This window comes from Mirounga leonina, unplaced genomic scaffold (assembly GCF_011800145.1).
Source record: "Mirounga leonina isolate KUSES-001 unplaced genomic scaffold, KU_Mleo_1.0 Mir_91, whole genome shotgun sequence".
Lineage (NCBI taxonomy): Eukaryota > Metazoa > Chordata > Mammalia > Carnivora > Phocidae > Mirounga > Mirounga leonina.
In genome coordinates, this window is record NW_023270839.1 from 9,215,484 (window position 1) to 9,235,937 (window position 20,454).

The following is a 20,454-nucleotide window of genomic DNA, read 5'->3' on the forward strand; positions in this document are numbered from 1 at the left end:
AGGATCATGACCGAGCCGAAGGCAGTCGCTTAACCAACTGAGCCACCCAGGCACCCCTGAAACAATTTTCTTTAAAGACACCTACACAAGGCTGGGTAACGTTCCCCTGCACACCTTCCTCCCCTCTCCAAACTCCCACCCCCAGAAACAGAAGTGTTTAATAACTAATCAGCCTCCTTTTCCCATCCTTCAAGTTTTAGGTAGGAATGCCTCAAGCTTCAGTCAGCCTTGGTAATTGGCCCAAACCTGTTATTCACTTTGGACCTCACATTTGACCTTTGGAAAGCTGAATAACCAAATGCTTATTTCAACATTATTCTTGGCATCTGTCAACTTGGCTGTGATCAAGGTCATGTGAAGGAATGGGTGACTGTCAAGCAGTTGAAGCATCAGTAATGAGAACAATGCAAGTCATTTGGATTCACTGTTAATATCTGAATCACTTTCAAATATTAGTGAGCATTCTAGATGTAACTTGGGAGTGAAATTTTCCTTATGAACTTTTTTAAATGTCGAAATTCTATCAGTCAGTAGAAGTATAAATGCACATTTATTATTTTAAGAAAAATGCTATAGGGCGTCTGGGTGGCTCAGTCGGTTAAGCGTCTGCCTTCGGCTCAGGTCATGATCCTGGAGTGCCGGGATCAAGCCCCGCGTTGGCCTCCCTGCTCACTGGGGAGTCTGCTTCTCCCTCTACCCCTCACCCTGCTCATGTTCTCTCTCCCTCTCACTCTGTCTCTATCTCAAATAAATAAATAAAATCTTAAAAAAAAAAAAGGAAAAGAAAAGCTGTAATAATGGTTGTCAAAACTTATACACAAAGCAATGAAGAATTTTCACATAAAATAGGAAAATTAGCTGACAGTTAATATTTAATAAGAGATAGTATATTAGTTGGATAACTTTAAAAAGAAGCTTATATACTTTTTGAGCCAAAAGTATTTATAACAATTTAATAAATAGTATAAGCACTATTAAATTCAAAACATAGTATAAGGCATAACAACAGAAATTAGATTATATCTTAATTCTACCTATGATTCCATGATATCATAATTGTTATAGAATTGATTCATGTATTAGCATTTATCATGTTAAATAAAATAATTCTTTTTTTAAAAAATTTTTATTTATTTGACAGAGAGAGACACAGCAAGAGAGGGAACACAAGCAGGGGGAGTGGGAGAGGGAGAAGCAGGCTTCCCGCTGGGCAGGGAGCCCGAAGCGGGGCTCGATCCCAGAACCCCAGGATCATGACCTGAGCTGAAGGCAGATGCTTAATGACTGAGCCACCCAGGTGCCCCCAAAATAAAATAATTCTTTTTTTTTTAAAGATTTTATTTATTTATTCATGAGAGACAGAGACAGAGAGAGAGAGAGGCAGAGGGAGAAGCAGGCTCCCAAGGAGCAGGAAGCCCGATGCAGGACTCGATCCCAGGACCCTGAGATCATGACCTGAGCCGAAGGCAGACGCTTAACCATCTGAGCCACCCAGGCGCCCTAAATAAAATAATTCTTAAGAACTATACATTCAGGAGGATTTTTTTGTTGAGGTATAACTTACATACAGTCAGGTACACAAATCTTAAGCATACAGCAAAATGGGTTTTCCAACAAAGTAAACATATCCAGACCAAGAAAGAACATTTCCAGCTTACCTCTTCCCAGTTAGTGCTCCCCAAGATACCACTATTCTGAACTCCACCACCACAGATTACTTTTGAATTATGCTGAATTTTTAGTTATTTAATACTATTTAGGTCATGAATCTTTTTTTATCTTTTTTAAAGATTTTATTTAGTTATTTGACAGAGAGACACAGTGAGAGCTGGAACAAAAGCAGAGAGAGTGGGAGAGGGAGAAGTAGGCTTCCTGCGGAGCAGGGAGCCCGATGTGGGGCTCGATCCCGGACCCTGGGATCATGACCTGAGCCAAACGCAGACGCTTAACGACTGAGCCACCCGGGTGCCCCTAGGTCATGAATCTTTCAAGAAAAAGTTTTATTTGGAAATTCTTCTCATTTTGAGAGGATGCATTAAAAGTATCATTTTAGCCACTTCAAAGTTTTGTGAGGAGGATGTCTTCAAAACCATAATATCCATAAGAAAAAAATCAATATATAAAATTTATATTTATATGCGATAAATACCAATTTATACAATTTATGTTTATATGAATATATAAAGAGTTATGAAAAAAGAATAAAGGGAAAAAATCAATACCCCTAAGTATCTTCTTTTCTATGCATCTCAGTCAAAACCATCTGTTGAAGTGATAAATGTAGAGTATAATGACCATAGGATATATAGATTTACACTCAGTCATTTGGCATTTGGCTACAATGTGTATTTAGTGCATCTCTACTTCCAAGACTCATCAATGTATTGGTCCCATACTCTGCTTGAATTGTTCAATGTTCTGCTCTTTCTTTGACCATCCCTTCCCTAGCTTCTCTCCTCCTCTCAAACCAGCCAGCCCAGCTAGCAGGACTTTGCTTGCAGACTTGTCCTTCTAGCCTACTCAAGAACATCTCTCTAGCAGGAGAAAGCCCTCAAGGAAAACTGAGTGGGGTATTTGCCTTCATCTGCATGCTTGCCAAGGTGAATATGGCTGGACTGCTATTTGCTGCTTCCAGTGATCATTATTGAACGCCTACCAGTGCTGAGGGCTGATTAAGGCTACCTAAATACCATTTCTAAATCTTCCTGCAATCCCGTTGGGTAGGTGGGAGTACTCCCATTTCGCTGTATGGAAACACAGCTGCAGAGAGGTGCCTTAGTTTGCTCGAGGTCACATAGCCAGGAAGACCGAGCCAACCAAAGTTTACACCCAATTTTATCTGGCTCCAAAGCTGACTCTGACTCTGGTAAGGAGTAAAGGAGCACTGGCGGTGTCGGGGAGGGACAGGAAGAGAAGAGACGCCCCAGCTGGGAAGGGAAGGTCTAACAAGGTAGCTGGGCAGTGAAGTAGGGCAGGCATGGGGCATCGTGCAGTTTGTCTGGGACTGAAATAAAGGAAAGAACGAACAGGCTGGTGATGGTCAGGGCTGCAGGCAATGGGGGTGGGGCGGGGCGTGTGCACCTCAAAACAGAGCCAAGGTAAAGCCGTAGCTTCTCCAGTTCTGCTCACTAGAGATGGAGCAATGGTGTCTGCAGCCCAGGGGGACAGGGAGATGGCATTTCCACATCTCAAGCCCTCGGGCCTGGGCAGACTGCCAGAGTGCGGAGCCAGGGAAACACCGAGGCAGGACGGATCATTATCAGAGGAAGGAAGCTCTGGCAGCTCCCACCAGCCTGTTTGTGACCAGCAGGCTCTGGGCCACGGAAGTCCCTTGAGGTCAAGGGAAATGTGATCCTGGAGCAGGGGGATGAAGCTGGGACACTCCCCTGACCCTATGCCTTCAGGCCAAAGGGATCTAGCCAGAGCCAGGCCCTGGGCCCAGGTGGGAAGAGCAGTGGGCTAGAGAAGGGGGAGTCCAGTTAGAGAGGCAGAGAGAGAATGAATTCGATCCCTGGAGCACCTCATAAACAGCTCTTGGCTAGAGAGCTGGTGACCTTGATGCAGCGGGCACAGGGTAACTGGCTCCTAAAAGCTCTCAGGGCACATATCTTCATGGGTGAACTCTTACCCAGTTCTCTTGTCCCTGCAGAGCTCTCTCCTTTCTTACCCAAGGGACAAGAACAAAGTGCACTGTATTTAGAATAAGGAGACCTAGGTTCAAGCCCAGGTTCTGCTACTCACCAATTTGACAAGCTCTTTAATTAACTACTCTTTCTGAAAGCTCCATTTCCTCCCCCAAAGAAGGCCCACAATCCTTCTCAAGTCTGTCTCCCAAGGGACTCATGTGGCAACACCATGAAAAACCTAAAGTGCTATATAAATATGGAGTGGTACCTCGTTTTCTTTCTTTCCAGCCGCCTCTCCTCACAGAGGTCATAGCACTACCACGTTAGCCAGGGAAGTTTCCTAGCTCGGGAACAGGAACAGCTCTGTCCATAAATCTCATGCCCTTCTTGTCCTTTCATTTCCTCCTCTTGTCAGGCTGCCGTGAAGATGGGGCAGGGGAGAGATGTCCCAGGCACAGACCGGGGAACCCACACCCCTAGCTTGCTCAGCCCCTCCCTTGGGGATAAGCTCCTGGGAAAACAGCCACAGAAAGAGGAAGGACCGACCCTCTCTTCTGGAGCTCAGCCCTTTCAGAAGAGGTTGAGCTAGGAGGGGCCCTAAGACACAGGAGGAAGATAACCTGTGGGCCATACGAGGACTGGCCCAGGGGTCCGGACAGGGAAGTCAGGCACAGAACGAGAGGGAGGAAGTCCAAAAACCTACAGGATTTTGTCCAAGTGCACGGGAACCAGCTTGAATTTCCTAGAGTCCCCTTTCTCAGGAGGGTCACAGGCCACAATGTAAGAAGCGACCTGTCGCTTCTCTTTGTACTTGCAGCCTGGGTATTTCTTTGAGGTGAGCTCACATGTGCTCAGGGAGACAGGCTCTTTGCTCTGGTGGCAGTTTCTTTGGCCCTTCTTGCAGGCTATGCTGCGGGTCTGACAGGTGGCGGCCACACTGGAGAAGGATTGATGCAGGAAGGTGTTGAAGGGTTTGCAGTGTCTTGTGTACTTGTTGACCTTGCCCATCGCCATGTTGCATCGCTGGGGCCTGGGCTGCACGTGCTGAATTTTAAACCACTGAGCCTGGGTCACGTTGCTGGGCTTGGCCCTGACGGGGACCTCAGCCACCCACAGCCCCAGCAGCAGGAACAGCAGTAGGCGGCAGGATCCTGCTCTGGCTGCGACCCTCTCTAGCAGGGGAGCAGTGAGGATGGAGGGCTGGGGTTGCTGGGGACAGACAGCAGGGGGTGAGAAATTAGTCTTTCTGTATGTGTCCTTCTATCTCATCACCGTTACCCTCCCCTAGGTCTCCTTCCTCCCTCCCCCTGTGTCTCATCCCCTCTTCCCGCTCTGTGTGCCCTCCTCACCCACTGTGACCCCCATCCCCTTCACCCCGTATGCCCGTCTTCCCTCATTCTGTCCTTATTGCCTCCTATTCTTTGTTCTATCTCTTCTCCCTCGAGCCCGATTCCCCCTGTGTCCTTATCCCCTGCTCTGTGTCTCATCCCCTCCATGATACCACCCTTGTCCCCCGTGTCCCCAGTCTGTGCCTCCATCCCCCGGCATCACTCTCCTCTCTCCCCTATGTGTGTCCTTATCCCCTCCTCCTTTGTTTGTCATATCACTCACCTGCATCAGACCCCGTCCCTTCTCTGGCCTCTCTCCGGACCCAGGTCCCGCCACAGGCTGCACCTCCTCACTGAGTCTGGGGCTCAGGATGCCCTTACTTGTCACTGGCCTCAGATCACTTGCCTTTTAACTCCTTAAGAGCTGGCCTGAGCTATGTTGCTTCTGTTTGGGGCGGGCCAGGGAGCAGTCGGGGATCAGGAAATGAATCAAGTATACGTGCCTTTCCACCTACATGTCCCAAATAAGTGGATACCTAGGGAGCTAGTGTATCTGCCTAAACAGGTTCAGCAATGAGGAAACTTCACTCCTCACACTCAAAGACTGGATTTGGCCTCTGGCCACATGATTTGACTACTAAAGCACTTGACCCAGGTGTCAACCTCAAATGAATTTCAGGGAGAACTGCCATTTTTCTCCTATATACATCTCTGGTTCATGATTCTGGGAAGAGCCAATCACTGTGGCCGTAAGAATAGCTTTTTCTCTAACCTGAGATACAGAGGGAATAGACTAGAATATTGTTTTGTATGATTTCTTGTCATCAGGACTTCCTGCTTATCTTTTGGAGGAGATGGAGGAGCCAGGGGAGCGGATGAATCATCCCAGTCATGATGCCCAACACCACCCCAGCTCAGCTATTCTGCAGTGATTCACTCCTCTGGGCCCCTCAGTGCCAGGTGCTGAGCAGGGCCACCTGGCCTTACCTGGTGAAGGCACCTAACCCCTTTCATCCTTCACTCTTTTCCTCCCTACTTCATTGAGATCGGCAAAACTTAAACACTGTCCAAATTTGAAAATGCCGTTGGTGGTGGTGGTTGCTTCATTCTGCCTTAGGCCTTGACCTTGCATGGCCTGCTCCTTGCGGTAGTTATAGGTGTATGGAGAGCCCGAGTTGGTACTGCTCTGGGGGCTCTAGTGAGCTTGCCATATGGCCCTCAGAAGACCTGAGACACCGAGGAGTAGAAGCATCACTACTTGTGGGTGGGAAGTTTGGAAAACTGAGATGAACAGTCCTTTTTTTTTCAGGATTCAAATATTTCTCGAGCATCCACTATGTGCTGAGGTGCTTGGGATAGATCAGTGAATAAAAGAGACAAAAATCCCTACCTTCGTGGAGCTTACATTCCATCAGGAGAAAGACAGTAAAAAATTAATATACCCTTTGCTTGAAGTGATAACTGCTAAGGACAAAGATAGAACAAGAGGGAGGTTGGTAGGCAGTGATTTTTAAATAGGGACATTTAAAGTAGGGACAAAGACCTGAAGATGAGAAAGTGAACTTGTGCTTGTCTGGCGAAGAAGGGTCCAAATAGAACAGTGCTGTGAAAGCCCTAAAGCAGACAGATGCCTGCATGTTGGAGGGACAGCCAGGAGTCCAGTGTGGCTGGGGCAGGTGCCGGACGGTGGGATCGGAGAGGGACCAGAGGCCAGATCATGGAAAGCCTCTGAGACCAGTGAAGACCGTGACTTTTACTCCAGCACACTGGGGAGGCCCTGGGGCCTGTGGGGGGTGTGGGGGCGGTGCGGGAAGACGGTTCTAAGCCGAGGAGTGAAAGGCCCTTGTGTAGATTGTAACTGTAGCAAAGCCATGCACATGGTCTGCGCCTGGGCGGCTCAGTCAGTTAAGCACCTGCCTTCAGCTCAGGTCATGATCCCAGGGTGCTGGGATCGAGCCCCATGTCAGGCTCTCTGCTCTGCTGCGTCTGCTTCTCCCTCTCCCTCTGTGCTCTCTCTCGCTTTCGCTCTCTTTCAAATAAATAAATAAAATCTTAAAAAAAAAAAATGATCTTGATTGTAAAGTTTGTGTTCTGGTCCAGAAGTCAGAAGTTTGAGCTGGGAAGAGGACGTGTTTGTTTTTGAGGCTTGGGGGACACCATTTTAGTAGGTGGAGTGCCCAGGATGATTTTTGGAAGAAAAAGTGGTGTTGGAGATGGGAAGCACCACTAGATGGGGACAGAGAACCGGGAACAAGTTCCCCCAGGCCTCTGGCGCCTCTGTTTCTCAGTGAGGCCTTGGCTATGGGAACAGCATTCGCTGCTTTGTTAAGGTGCTGGAATCTCTGCAGTTTGAACTTCTGGATAGAGAATTATGCCCCTGCTGCTGTAGAAATGCAAATGTTTGGGAATAAAATCCATGGTTTAAAGCGGACTGTGGACAGAATGCGGATCAGCACAGGCCTGTCCAGCCCCGGACCAGAGGCTGGGCTCAGGGGATGGGGTGGGAGGCCAGGAGCTCATTTGAATTCTTAGCCAGGACTCCTCACTTCTCATTATTCTGGAGTGAGATGTTTCCAAACCACGACTTGCACTGCTCTGTGCTCTTGTGTTTTCCTGTCATTATAATTATCCTAGTTTGCTCTTCAAGGCCATTATCCTGAGTTCTCCAGAAGCCAGCCTGAGTGCTGTGTGAAAGTCAAATACCACCCTACTGTCTAGGCCAAAGGGGAGAAAGAGTAAAGGTTTAGGTTTCCATACAAAAATTAAAGAGTTAAAACTACCACCTTCACAACTCAAGCTGAAACCCTTACTTTGCCTCAGTTGTTTGGATAAGGCAGGGGATTTTATTTATTGATTGGTTTGCCCCAACTCTCCAGCTTCCAGGATCTGCTTCCCTTTGCACTTGGTAGGATAATTTTGCCAGTTTTCCTTCGCCCTGTGTAAGGGGCAAGAGGAAAAGATGGAGGAAGGGGGACAAGATTAGGGAGAACAAAAGGGGTCAGGCAACAGGCCAAGGACTGATCAGAGAGTCTGGCAAAGGGGAAAAGAGAAAAATTAGAAAGGGGTGAGCAAGAAGACAAAATGGGAGGAGAAGATGGGAGGGAAGAAAGCCCCTCATACAAGTAGCCTCTGCCTAGGGAGATGAGGTAGCTACCCCCACCTCCTCCTTCTATGGCCATAATCATACCTCTTGGCCCAACCCCTGCCAGGCCACTACCATGCATGTGTGTGTGCGTGTGTGTTTAAAGTCACTGGGGCGGGCGTTGTGAAAATCCCAGCAGTGCCAGGTGGACCTCTGCCTGTCTTCCCCACAGGACAACAGCTGTTGCTTCCTCTGGCCTGCACTGAGAGGGGTGAGCGGAGCTGGCTGAGAGGAGGGCCGGGCCTGGATTGGTGCCCACCCTTCAGAGGCCAGCCTCTCTCTCTTCCGGACTTCCACACAGCCTCTGGATACCGATGGAAAGCCCATGAGAGTTTCCCTCCAAGCAGGAGCAGATCCAAATTCTGTTATCCTAATTTTGTTACTCCTAGGATAAATAAAGGTAATGGGCTCATTTTTATAGACGGGGAAAGTGAAACAAACAGTAAGTTGGGGTGAGACGTGGGACTTGCTCTGGGTCTTTGAATTCTCATGACCTTTCCTGGAACAGCTGTGGGTCTGGAGGAGGCAGCACGGACAGAAGGTTGGAATCCTTGGCTCCCAAACCAATGCCTTTAGACAAGCCAGGATGTAGGAGAGGGGGACCTGCTCCGGGGTTGAGAGGCCTCATTAGGTCATTCTATCTCAGAAGCCATTGTCAGCTCCCCCTTTAGCTACAGAATAAAATTCAGATTCCTTGGCCTGATAGTCAAGGTCTGCCGCAGAAGCGCCTCAATTCTAGCCAAGGTGGTTTTCTATATTTTCTTAAACACACCTTTCATAATCCTCTTTATCTCTACTCAACTCTTAACTGTTCCTTGAGATCCATCCCAAGGTCCCAGGATGACCTGCCCCTCACACAGAAAATTTGCTCCGATGCCCCCCAATTCAGAGGGATCTTCTCCATCTCTAAATTCCTACAGTTCTGTCTTCAAGATGTACAATTTTCTGCCTTGAGTTGTTGGTTTTTCTTCATATGTATTTATCATTTTCCTCCAACTTAGACTATCGATCTTCAGAAGACAAGGACCACCTATATAATACTTTTTTCCTACTTCCCACAGGGATAGCTTAGTGCCTTGCATATAAATGATTCTTAACTGATTCAATTTCTGGGTTAGAAGGCATTCATTGTGCCCCTGAATGATCCTAGTCCCAGGTGGGACCGGCAGCAACCTCAGCACTGGTTAGCAAATGGAGGAAATGACAATACAGCTCCTGGACTTCAACCCTGGGGTTGAGGTGAAGTCATGACAAGAAGGTTGAGCTGCATGAAGCAATCCTTTGGGTTCAAGGACAACCCAGGAACTGCCCATGACATGCTATGCTGGTTGGATCAATTTGGGTTGGAGAGGGCAAAAAAGTGACCCCACTGAGTTTGTGGTAAGCTCACTCTCGGCAAAATCTTGGGGTTCCCCTCCATCATAAGGAATCACCCCTGCACCTGCCATGCTAGCCACTTGTTCTGGGAGGAAAAGAGGGAGAGAATGTGTAGAGGACTACAGGCAGAGGGTCAGCCTTACAGGAAAAACAACTCAAAAGTTTCAGTGGTGAACATTGGTGAACATTCTTGCTGGTAGAAAAACCATCACTACTCAAAGCAAAATCTAGCACAAATATTTCTAAGTTCTGGAGATTTGCCAGCCCTTTTCAATATATAAGGCATAAGTAATTCTGCCCTTGTTAGGAAATTTGATGCACTCATTAGACCAGGGTTTCTTTTCTTTTCTTTTTTTTTAAGTGTACTTATTTTTTTTAGTAATCTCTGCACCCAACGTGGATCTTGAACTCAAGACCCTGAGATCAAGAGTTGCATGCTCTTCTGACTGAGCCAGCCAGGTGCCCCAGACCAGAGTTTCTCAACCTCAGCACTTTTTACATTTGGTCTAGATAATTCTTTGTTGTCGGAGCTGTCTTGTGCAATGTCAGATGTTTAATGGCATCCCTGGCCTCTACCCAATAGATGCCAGTAGCCCCTCCCAGTTGTGACAACCAAAATTGTCCCCAGACATGACCAAATTGCCTGCCCCTGCCCCCGTTGAGAACTACTAAATTAGACATATGACCTTGAGCAAACTACTCTCTCTCAAACTTAGTTTCTTCATCTCTAGGGTAATTCTCATGTATGTAAAGCCCAGTGTAATGAGGCAATGAATTCCACAAATCTCAGATCTTGGGAGCAGATGAAACCATGACAAGGATGTCAGCATGGAAGCAGCAATGCTGTGGATCAGCACCTTGAAGATAGGATTTTAAAGACCGGGCCACTAGAATTGCAGTCTGGAACCCGAAGGTCCATTGCACACTCAGCACCTTTCTTGGTCCTGTGCTCAGGCCTTTGTAACATGCTTATATGTGTGTCTTTCTTGCTGAATTATACATGTAATCTGGGCTGGAGCTGTTTTATTTACCTTTATACTGCCCCCAACATTTGTCCTAGTGCTTTTCAGACGGTATTTAACAACTTTAAAAAAATAAATTAAAAAAAAATTTTTAAGGTAATCGACACAGGGCATGGCTAATAATAGAAAGCTTCATGAAGATGAATTTTAAGTCAGGTGTCAGAAGCGGCTCTACGTTAACAGAGCAGGGATGGGGGAGGTCACTTGGATCATCTGGGGAATAAAAGAGGCTTTGCTGATGTTGAGTTGGGGAAAAAAGCGAGTTGGTGTAGAACCTAGGAGATCAAATCTAGTTATACGTTGTTTATACACCGTGTGATGGTTGAAATTCACGTTCATACTGACCATCTCATTTTCTTCTTGCAGCCTCATGAGGTAAGGAAGGTATTCATCCCATTTTATAGACGAGGAAGCAGAAATTCAGTAGGTTATCTGATATCAAGTCCTGAACTCTTTCCTCTATCAAGCGCTGTTTCATTTCTGTAACTGTGTGTGCAGAGCGGAGAGGTGGTAGGTGGGCATCGAATGAAGGAAAAGGAAGACCAGGAGCCTTTCATGAAAAGCCCCTACCTCTTCTCAGAGAAGCTGCAGCCTTGAGCAAATAGGGAAGAAGAAGCATGCTTTGAGGTGGGGACAACAGCCGACTTCTTCAAAACCAACACTTGAGTCAACCAGGCTTAGGCACCTCCCTGCAAGTCTCCCACTCAGTGTTGGCCTATAGCCCCAGCCTGAAGGATACAGATGAGCCACCAGCCTGTGTGGGCTTCACCTTCACTTGCTTGGCCGTGCACACTTCCCTGGGGGTGGTCTTCCAAGCAGAGCCTTCTTAAACAGGATTTCCGGGTTGAGACTTCACATGAGCTAGCTCAGTGGAGGTGATGGGGGTAAGAGTGGAAGGAGGTGAGGAACAACATCCTGGGTAAAAGGGGTGGCATGAGCCAGGTTGAGGAGGTGGAGGGTGGCACAAAGGGGGAAACAGGCATGGATGGAGATGCAGTTGGAGACAGGGCGGGGGTCAGGTCATGGAGAGTCTTCTGTCCTGCGAGGTGTAGAGCCTTACTGGAGTTGGAGAGCATGTGGTGTCCCAAAGAGGGGAGAGCCTGAGCAGGGGAAGAGACAGGGACGGAAGGGACAGTTTCAGGAACAGTCTTAGGTGTCAGGGCTGTGTGACTAATGGACTCATGCTCATCATAAGTACTCACCAGGTGCCAAGCACTGGGCTAAAAGCTCTTGATCTACATCGTAATGAATTCTCATAGTGCCATGAGGTATACAAGATTACCCCCATTACTAGATGAAGAAATTGCAACTTAGTGTGTTTTTAGCAAACTTAGATTGGTGATACACAGCCTGTCAACAGCAGGGCCAGGATTCAGCCAGGATTTCTGGTCTATTTGACTCAAAAGCCTTGCTCTTAACCACCTTGTAGCCACTGCCTCCCCACGGTGGGGTTAGGGAGCGGCGAGGGCCTAGGATCACAGATTTCTTGCATAGGTCACTGAGGAGCCCGGAGACAGGCAACACAGGGGGAGAAGCAAGTTGTGGGGAGGATGGGTTCAGTGTTGGACCCCAGTTCATACCGGCAGGAAGAGCCACACCAGTACCCGCAATGCCTCCGTACTCTGCACCACCCCCAGACTACACACTGGCCTCGGAACACGCGGGGCTCTGTGTTCTGACTCCTGGCTCCCATTCCCCAGGACACAGATGGAGTAGGCTGTCCTACGAGGAAGCCCACCAGCCGGACAACACCCTGCAGGGAGGCCAGGCCGTGAGGCCTGTGGAGGTCAAGGGCTGCGTCTGGCAGGCTCTCTAGTTCTCATGAAGCAGCAGGTGTTGACGAAGAGAGTTAGGAGTCCGGCCCTTTCCCCACATGGCAAACTACAGTAAGAATCTGATCCTCTGGGCTCACGGGCCCACACTTCCTCACGTCCAGGCTATGCTGTCTAATCCCACCTGACAAGCTGGAGGTTTCCGGGAGTGCTCGGACTCTGATAGGGCCTGAGGTCGGAGGTGAGGGAGCCGGTTGATAGTGTGATTGGGACCGGTGTGGAGGTGATGATGGGGACTGTGGGGGTCCACGCTGAGGTCTCTGGTTCTCGACCCAGCACTCAGTGGGAGGCCCTTGTGTGCGTGCGCGCGTGGCCTCCGGGGCGAGTGGGTGAGCAGCAGACCCTTTGTTCTCTGAGGGTCAGGAATAAGCAGCACTTTGTCCCTCAGAAACATGACAGTACTTTCCTTCTCACCTTTCCACAGGAGCACAGCCTACGGACCAGAGAAAACATCAAAGAAAACCTAAGAACTTCGAGCCTTCTGCCAAGGAGCTGGAACTAAGTGTTCTGATGACAGCAGAAAGGAGGAGACCAGACAGCAATGTCTCTATCCTCCCACCCATCCAACCCCCTCAGCGCGGAGGCTCCTCAAACTCAGGGGACACTCCCTCCTCCCAGACTGGTCTTTGTCCAGAGAGCTCTCTAGCCTCTTCCCACCTTTGGGCTGTCTTTGGCCTCAGGCAAGAAGAATTCCTGCCCCTGCTCCGGCCCCGCTTGTCTTCCAGCCCCGTCCTTTCTCCACAGCAGTAGTTCAGCCTGTTCCTTCTGTCCCCTTTGCATTTTTTACCAGAAAGGTTGACCAGAGCCGGGGATAATCGGGAAGAGTCCCTCACCCAAGGACCGGTTGGACCTCTTATTCTGTAAGTGTTACAGTTCACAGACTGGGTGAAGCTGAGACCCCCGGGTGGACCAAAGGAGTGGGGGGAGTGGCTGAAGGTGGCCGGCCAGCTGAGTGACTTTGGGCAAGTGTCTCCTCTTTCTGGGACATGAGGACCTAGGTTAGATTATCTCTGAAGTAAAGTCCAGCTCTTAGGGTATAGGGGAAGGCCCATGGCGAAGGCTGGGGGAATGCTGGAGGCTCTGGGAAGGGGCAGACAGCCACTCTAGACCCACCTCTGCCTCCAACCACTTAACTCTACCAGCAGGAAGAATGGCACCAGCTGTGGCCTGGCTCCTGTTTCTCCAGCTCGTTCTAGGGCCAACTCTGGTTGTGGACATCAAGGTGCAGATTGCCATCAAGAACTTCCGCATATTACACATCGACTATCCCCGGGTTAGCTACCCAAAGGGTTTCCAGGGCTATTGTAATGGTCTCATGGCCTATGTGCGGGGCAGAAAACAGAGCTGGTATTGCCCCCAAATCCATTATACGGTGCATGCCCCCTGGAGAGAGATCAAGAGGTTCTGCAAGTACAGCGATAGCTTCTGTGAGAATTACAATGAATACTGTACACTCACAGAGGACTCCTTCCCTGTCACAATCTGCTCTCTGGCCCCTAGACAGCCGCCTACGAGCTGCTACTACAACGACACCCTAACCAACCAAAGGCTCTACCTGCTCTGTTCTGGAAAGCATGATGCTGAACCGATAGGTATCATCGGCCTCTACTAGGAAAGGCAGGCTTTCATTCTGAACTGGCCCCTACGGCCACCACACATCAGCCTGTCCCTATTCCCAGACCTCTGATCCCTGGTATAAGGCTTCCTCCCTGACTTCAAAGGCACGCAGGATCCCCTCCCAAGAGACCAGGGAGGTAGGACAAATGTCTCGAGCTTCAGTCACCATGCAAAGTCATACTGCCTGGTAGCCTCTTTCCAACTTGTTTACCTCCTTTCTTCCTCTACCATCCTCCCTCTCCCACAGACAGTCTTACCCACCCAAGAAGCTGACTGTGTCCAGTTGGGAGTGACTGTCCATCCACTGGGCCAGATCCTGATTCCTGGACGGAGGCCCAGAGCCTCAGCTCACACCATGGCAACCGGCACCCAGCTCCATATCTCAATTCCCCATCCCCAACACCCTTCTCTTCTCAGCCTTCCCCATCTCCCTTAGGACTCTCCACTCACTCACCTTTGCAGTAGGTACCTCTAGCTACAGGGACCTCCCTGAGACCCTTAGACTCATTCTAGCCTCACTTCTCCAGAAACCCCCTCAGTTCCCCATCTGCTCCTCTCTATGAAATCACTGATCTTTTCTCCACATCACCTGTTCTTTCCTTTCTTCTCTACCACAGAGCCCAGGGTAGTCGCTCCCTGACATTCCCAACCTCCTGTAGTCACCCTGTCTTCCTTTCTCTGACCCCTTTTCCTTCCATCCTTCTCATTGTGGCTCACTGGAGTTTCAAGTTACCTTCTCTGACCTGTTCCCTCCAAGATTACTGCATCCCTTTCCTTCCCAAAGCTCCTCCTGACACCCCCCAAACTCCAAGATCTCCTGCTGACAGGACAGGGCTGAGGTGAGCCTGGCTGTAGTCACAGAAGGTTTTAAAACCACATCTGAGTGATGTAAGATATAACCACTGGGTGAAACTGGGGTGAAGGGTATGTGGGACCTCTCTGTACTATTTTTGCATCTTCCTGAGACTCTATAGTCATTTCAAAATAAAAATATAAAAACACATCCGAATCAGTTTCTCATTTCATTCCTTTTTCCTCAGCGCACCAGAACTCCTACTCTTGGAGTCCTGGAGGCCACCCATCTCTGGCTGTCTTCCTGGGCTACCCTTAGCAGTGAGTGGGATCTTCTGTTCCATGTGTACCACGATGGAGGTGGGGTGGGGCAAAACTCAGTTCTGGGTTGGGTGTTAAAAATGGATTCTCTCGGGCGCCTGGGTGGCTCAGTTGGTTAAGCGACTGCCTTCGGCTCAGGTCATGATCCTGGAGTCCCGGGATCGAGTCCCGCATCGGGCTCCCTGCTCGGCAGGAAGTCTGCTTCTCCCTCTGACCCTCCCCCCCTCATGTGCTTGCTCTCTCTCATTCTCTCTCTCTCAAATAAATAAATAAAATCTTAAAAAAAAATCATTAAAAAAAAATGGATTCTCTCCCCCACTCCCCCAGCTTGAGCACAAACTCGTAATAGGAGTCAAGCCGAGTAAGTCCTTGGCCCATTCTAGCTGGTTTCTATTTCTCCAACAAAACCTGGACTACAACAGATGAGGAAGGTAGAGGGACAGGGAAGCATCTAGTTGGTGGTGTCTGGGTCATACTATGTCAAATCAGGAATTGCTACTCTCCTCTGGGAGATAAGATTGGTGGATACCAGTAACGTATGAATGCAAAGGAGCAATACTTTCGCCTCCACATCTGGTTTGTCTCTTACCCCCAAATATATTCCTCAGCTCTGTTCTTAGAACCAGTTGTTGAAGGGAATGCTAACTTCTGGCTGGGAGGCATGAGGCTAAGTAGAGAAAGGGTGCGGAACTGGAAACCCTGACTCCTCGGGCTCTCTCTTCTCTCTGCACTGGGGGGCCCATCTATCCCTCATCCTGACGGAAGACAGGGCTCATTGGCTGCTGTACACACAGATGTTTATTGTTCCCTATGCTCCCTGGTGTTTACGATGCCAGGCTGAGGACTAATTGACCCTAGTTGTTGAGGCTACTTCTTATTTGCTGCTCTTCTTGTCATAGGTGCCAGCACCCTTGTAGCCACTCACGTAGCCTGAGTTGTCAGTTGTCTCTTCCCGTCCTGTGATGCCTTTGCCCTTGCCACTCTCATCAAAGCGCTCCTTGTGCGTGCCCGTGTACTTGCTGGTGTCCGTCAGCCGGCTCACCCCACCCACTGTCGTTGCTTTCTGCAAGCCAGAGGAGGACGGGTCTGATCCCTCTCTCTTCCCCTTTGCTGTCACACCCCTTCTCTAAAGATGGCCTCTGATTCTGCTAGGACGCTGTGCTCTGTTCTACCATTGGCATGGGCCTGCTTTCTCTAGGGCCCAGATGCAGCCATGGGTGGGAACTGTGGCAAAAGCCATCCACTCCTGAGAGTGGAAGAGTTTGGTGTATGGGAAGGCATGGGGGTGTGTGTGGATTTTTCTATGTCCAAGGGAGTTATTGTGACCAGGCTGCAGCCAGAGGACTTCAACCCCAGACCCAATATGCAAGGTCCCTCCTACTGGGAGGGCCCTATTTGAAACCTAGAGTAGAGGGAACTTAAAATAGAGAGGGAAAAATAGGGAACAGATGGAAGGTGAGAGGCAGGAGGTCAGAGATTACACCTTACAGAAGATCAGGAAGAGGAGTGGGAATCAGGTACCAAGTCCTCTGCACTCAGCATTCCCCACCCAAAGCTATCTGGACACTTGGGAATAAGTCTAAATTTTGCCATTAAAATAGATGTGGACCCCTCTCTGGGCCACAAGTTTCTCATCTCTGAAATTACTAGGTGATCTCTAAAGTCTGTTCCAATACCAACAGGGCACCGGAGGCTTTCTGCCTTGTCTCCCTACAGTATTACTAATGGCAGAGGTGAGGGACAGTGGAAGGTGGGAGGGGAGATAGGAGCAGCAGGGATCTGAGGAAGTCCGGTCAAGGGTGAGGGATGAAGCATGTCACTCACAGTAACACCAGTGGTAGCTGGATCCTTGCCTTCCATGAGTTTATAAATGTTCTCCAGAGCTTCATCTGGGTTCTTGTCCTTGAATCGTTTCTGGCCCAGTTCCTTCATTGCCTCCTGGAACTGCTGAAATGTGATGGTTCGGGCATTCTTGGCCCTGGTCAGTCAGACAGAAATCCAAAAACTCTGGAACATGAACTCATCACCTTCCAAGGTCCAACCTTCCCCTCACTCGGATTTGGCCTCTTGACACTGAGTGTCCTGAGGACAGGGAATAGCACAGGGCCAAGTACCCGGTAGGTGCTCAGTAGATCCATTATGCATGTTCTGCTCCATGTACCCTTCCGTGTCCCACTGCCTTGTTGGTTCTACTCACCATCCCTACCTCCCATCTCTGGTCCCTTACTTGACTTTGCTGAATATGATGTCCACATCAGTGGAGGTGACTGTCTTGCCATCCATGATGCCACAGTCTTTGCATAGCTTGGAGAAGTTTTTGTTGTTCATTTCAGTGGCACTGCTCGATGATTCTCCAAAGACAGCAAACCTCTGGAAAGTTTTCCCTGCTTCTGATGCCATGATCAACTGGAGGTAGGGGAGGACAGCACGGGGGGAGACTTGGGGGTGAAGGAGGAGGGGATGGGAGGACTGAGGAGTAATAAAGATGGGGGTTAAGATAAAATCAGGATCAGTAATAGGAACAAAGCCCCTCTTCCCTGTCCCTCTCTTTCCTTTTCCCCCCTCACTCCCATCCCACCTACTGTTTCTAGCATTGGGGTACTAGTGTGGATCCTACATACTGAATAATCACACTACCACCCACTTCCCCACCACTTTTGTGCACCTAAGAGTACCCGAATGGTGTCTGACCCTTCCCAGCCTTTGTTTATGTGTGTGCAGGTATGTGGGAGCCAGCTGAGCGGAGAGACTGTGTGGCAATAGGGAAACAGACAGGGGAGGAGAGGGAAGCTTCTATGACCTCAGCAGTGTTTATGTGACATCACCTCCAGCCCCACCTACAACCCTAGTCTTGGGAGTAGAGTCCTTTCACTTCCCCACTTTGCATGCTACATTGAGCAAGTTGCCAACCTTCCGATCTCTCCAGTTGATCAAGCTCTCCCTCATCATTCCAGCCCAGCCTGACCCAGTCTTCTGGGTCCTGGTCAAATTGGTTTATGCTCTGCCCCCCAAAGCTGAGAGGAGCCCAGGGAAGGGGTTAATGAAAACAGTCTGGCATCAGCCCAACAGTGCCTTCCTTTTTAGTCTCAAGCCCAAGATAGTGACCGACATGGAGAATCCCAGTGGCTTTGGCAGACCAACCTCAGTGAGAACTTTAAATGGTTTCCAATGTTGGGCCCAACATGGAAAGAGCACAGGCCTTGGAGTATAACAGATCTGGGTGGGTCAAGGTGAGCGAGGTCAGGGTGAGGGTGAGTCTCAGACTCTGAAAATATTCCATGTAAGTTTCTGTGGAGGTCAGGGATGTTCCTTAGGGGTTTCTCTTTGGCCTGTTCTCTGGTCAGAAGCCATATAGATGGATGAACTAAACAGGGCAACTAGGTTGGTGACTTCCCTCCCCTTCCCTTCTAATCAGTCACCAATTCCTATGAATGTCACTTTCTTGTCTAACAAACCCTTTCTTTCCATTCCTATTGCTCCCACACTTACTCAAGTCCTTGTCATCTCCTATCTAGTTGATTTTCCTGGCTTCTAAAGGATCTCTCTCCTAGGCGCACCTGGATAGCTTAGTCAGTTGATTTGAGTGTCTGACTTTTGATACCAGGTCAGGTCCTGATCTCAGGGTTGTGAGATTGAGCCTGCCTGTCGTCGGGCCCCTCACTCCGTGGGGAGTCTGCTGAAGATTCTCTCTCCGTCTGCCCCTCCCCCTAAAATAAATAAATCTTTAAAAGAAAGAACGAACGAAAGAATCTCTCTCCTAAATGGAATGTTCCCCCCCATAATCCATCTTTATCACCCACCCATCAGATTAATTTTCACAAAACGATTTTTTATCCCTTAATCCTGCTCAAGGGGTGCCTGGGTGGCTCAGTCGGTTGAGCGTCTGCTTTCGGCTCAGGTCATGATCCCACGGGGTCCTGGGATCGAGCCCCATGTCGGGCTCCCTGCTCAGAGGAGAGCCTGCTTCTCCCTTTCTCTCTGCCTGCCTCTCTGCCCACTTGTGCTCTCTCTCTCTCTGTCAAATAAATAAAATCTTAAAAAAAATGTTTAAAAAAAAATCCTGCTCAAGAATGCTGTAAGTATCTTCAGTACCAAGACTCGTTGCCTGTCATTCAAGGACATTCACACTAGGCCCACACTTTTACCAAACAACACCCAGTTCTCATCCATGTTATTCTTCATCTGGAACCATATGGCTTGATAGGCTACCTCATAGTGGCAAGAGCGTAGCCTTGGAGAGGAATGAATCTGGGTGGGGATTTGAGTCCTGGATTTGTTATTTACAGCAGTAGTTGGTTGGCTTTGGGCAAGTGACTAAAGCTTCTATTTAAGAAATCTCTGAGCTTCCTTGAGTCCCTCATCTGTACTGGGAGGACAATAACAGTATTGCGGGATAATACACAGGAAGTACCTTGCACATAGCAGCTAATATTGAATTCTTCAAAGTAACTTGTGTATTTCTGCCCTCAAACTTTCCCTCATGCTCTCTTTCTTCCTGGATAGAATGTTCCTCTCTCCCACTCAAATACACTGTGGTTGTACTCCTCACAGGGTGGTACATTGTAGAAACAAAACCCTTTTCCTCCTCTGAATTATACCAAGATAATGGTTCCTAGTCTGTAGGCTGTAGTCTCCTGGGAGAGGATTTCTGAATTATTAAGGGCCCCTGGAATCTCTATATACACAGAACACTGATCATCAACTAAATAAATAATATGCTTTGCACACGTAAGTATTACTAAAATACATAGGTGTTATGATTATCAGAATTCTATACAAACTGGGGTGCCTAGCTGGCTTGGTCAATAGAGAATGTGGCTCTTGATCTTGGCGTTTAAGTTCGAGCTGCACATTGGGTGTAGAGATTACTTGAAAATAAAATCTTAAAAAAAAAAAGAATTCTCTACAAACTCATTTAAAAGTATTGCTGAATTCATGGTTTGTCTCCATCAGAAGATACTAAAACCATGAAGTGGGAATGGAGATCTCTGATCTCCCACATGAGAAAGGTGCAAAATGATTGCCATAGGATTTATTGCCCAATCTTGTATAAGCATCATTTTTCTTAACTTTTTCTATATTTATTACTTCTCCCACCTACTCCACCATAAGCTTCTAGAGAGGGTAGGACTACCCATCACACTTCTTTGAATTGCATGCATACAGTGGCTCGCACAAAATAGGTACTTAAAACTGTTGCTTCATTGAAGGTATAGTTTGAAGCTGCCTCTGGCCCAAGGGAAGGAAGTTAGACAGAGATTACCCCGGTTGGGTCACTTACAGTAGCTGGGCTGCGCTGGGACCTCCCTGACGGAGAACCCTACCTTAGGGCTTCTGCCTCATTTCTGCCTCTGGGAGGCTGAGACCCCTAAGCCGCGGAAGCAAACAGATCCCAAT

General features: G+C 48.6%; 3 protein-coding genes across 12 annotated transcripts in view; 1 reads left to right on the plus strand and 2 right to left on the minus strand.

The window, feature by feature from the left end:
- RNASE13 (ribonuclease A family member 13 (inactive)) overlaps positions 1-15,137 on the plus strand; it is a 47,092-nt gene extending 31,955 nt beyond the window's left edge. For 2 of the 9 annotated variants that reach the window (XM_034994523.1, XM_034994522.1), the window contains exons 3-5: positions 5,783-8,496; positions 12,752-13,187; positions 13,470-15,137. In XM_034994523.1, coding sequence (XP_034850414.1) covers positions 13,478-13,939 — 462 coding nt within the window. In that variant the 5' untranslated portion in view covers positions 5,783-8,496; positions 12,752-13,187; positions 13,470-13,477 and the 3' untranslated portion in view covers positions 13,940-15,137. The other 7 variants (XM_034994525.1, XM_034994528.1, XM_034994524.1 and 4 more) reach the window with 7 other exon arrangements.
- LOC118003452 (ribonuclease 7-like) lies at positions 4,139-10,907 on the minus strand. Its single transcript, XM_034994521.1, has 2 exons — positions 10,841-10,907; positions 4,139-4,835 (listed from the first exon to the last, which is right to left on the minus strand). Exons 1-2 carry the CDS (start codon positions 10,865-10,867, stop codon positions 4,326-4,328), a joined length of 537 nt encoding a protein of 178 aa, XP_034850412.1. The 5' UTR covers positions 10,868-10,907; the 3' UTR covers positions 4,139-4,325.
- On the minus strand, positions 11,536-20,413 carry TPPP2 (tubulin polymerization promoting protein family member 2). Of its 2 annotated transcripts, XM_034994532.1 has the most exons (3): positions 20,339-20,413; positions 16,882-17,526; positions 15,533-16,120 (listed from the first exon to the last, which is right to left on the minus strand). In XM_034994532.1, exons 2-3 carry the CDS (start codon positions 16,987-16,989, stop codon positions 15,932-15,934), a joined length of 297 nt encoding a protein of 98 aa, XP_034850423.1. In that variant the 5' UTR covers positions 16,990-17,526; positions 20,339-20,413; the 3' UTR covers positions 15,533-15,931. The 2 variants fall into 2 exon arrangements, 1 of the variants encoding a protein (XP_034850423.1); XR_004677347.1 differs by lacking the exons at positions 15,533-16,120; positions 20,339-20,413 and adding an exon at positions 11,536-11,595 and having other exon boundaries at positions 16,882-16,968.
- Between the last annotated feature and the right edge of the window lie 41 nt (positions 20,414-20,454).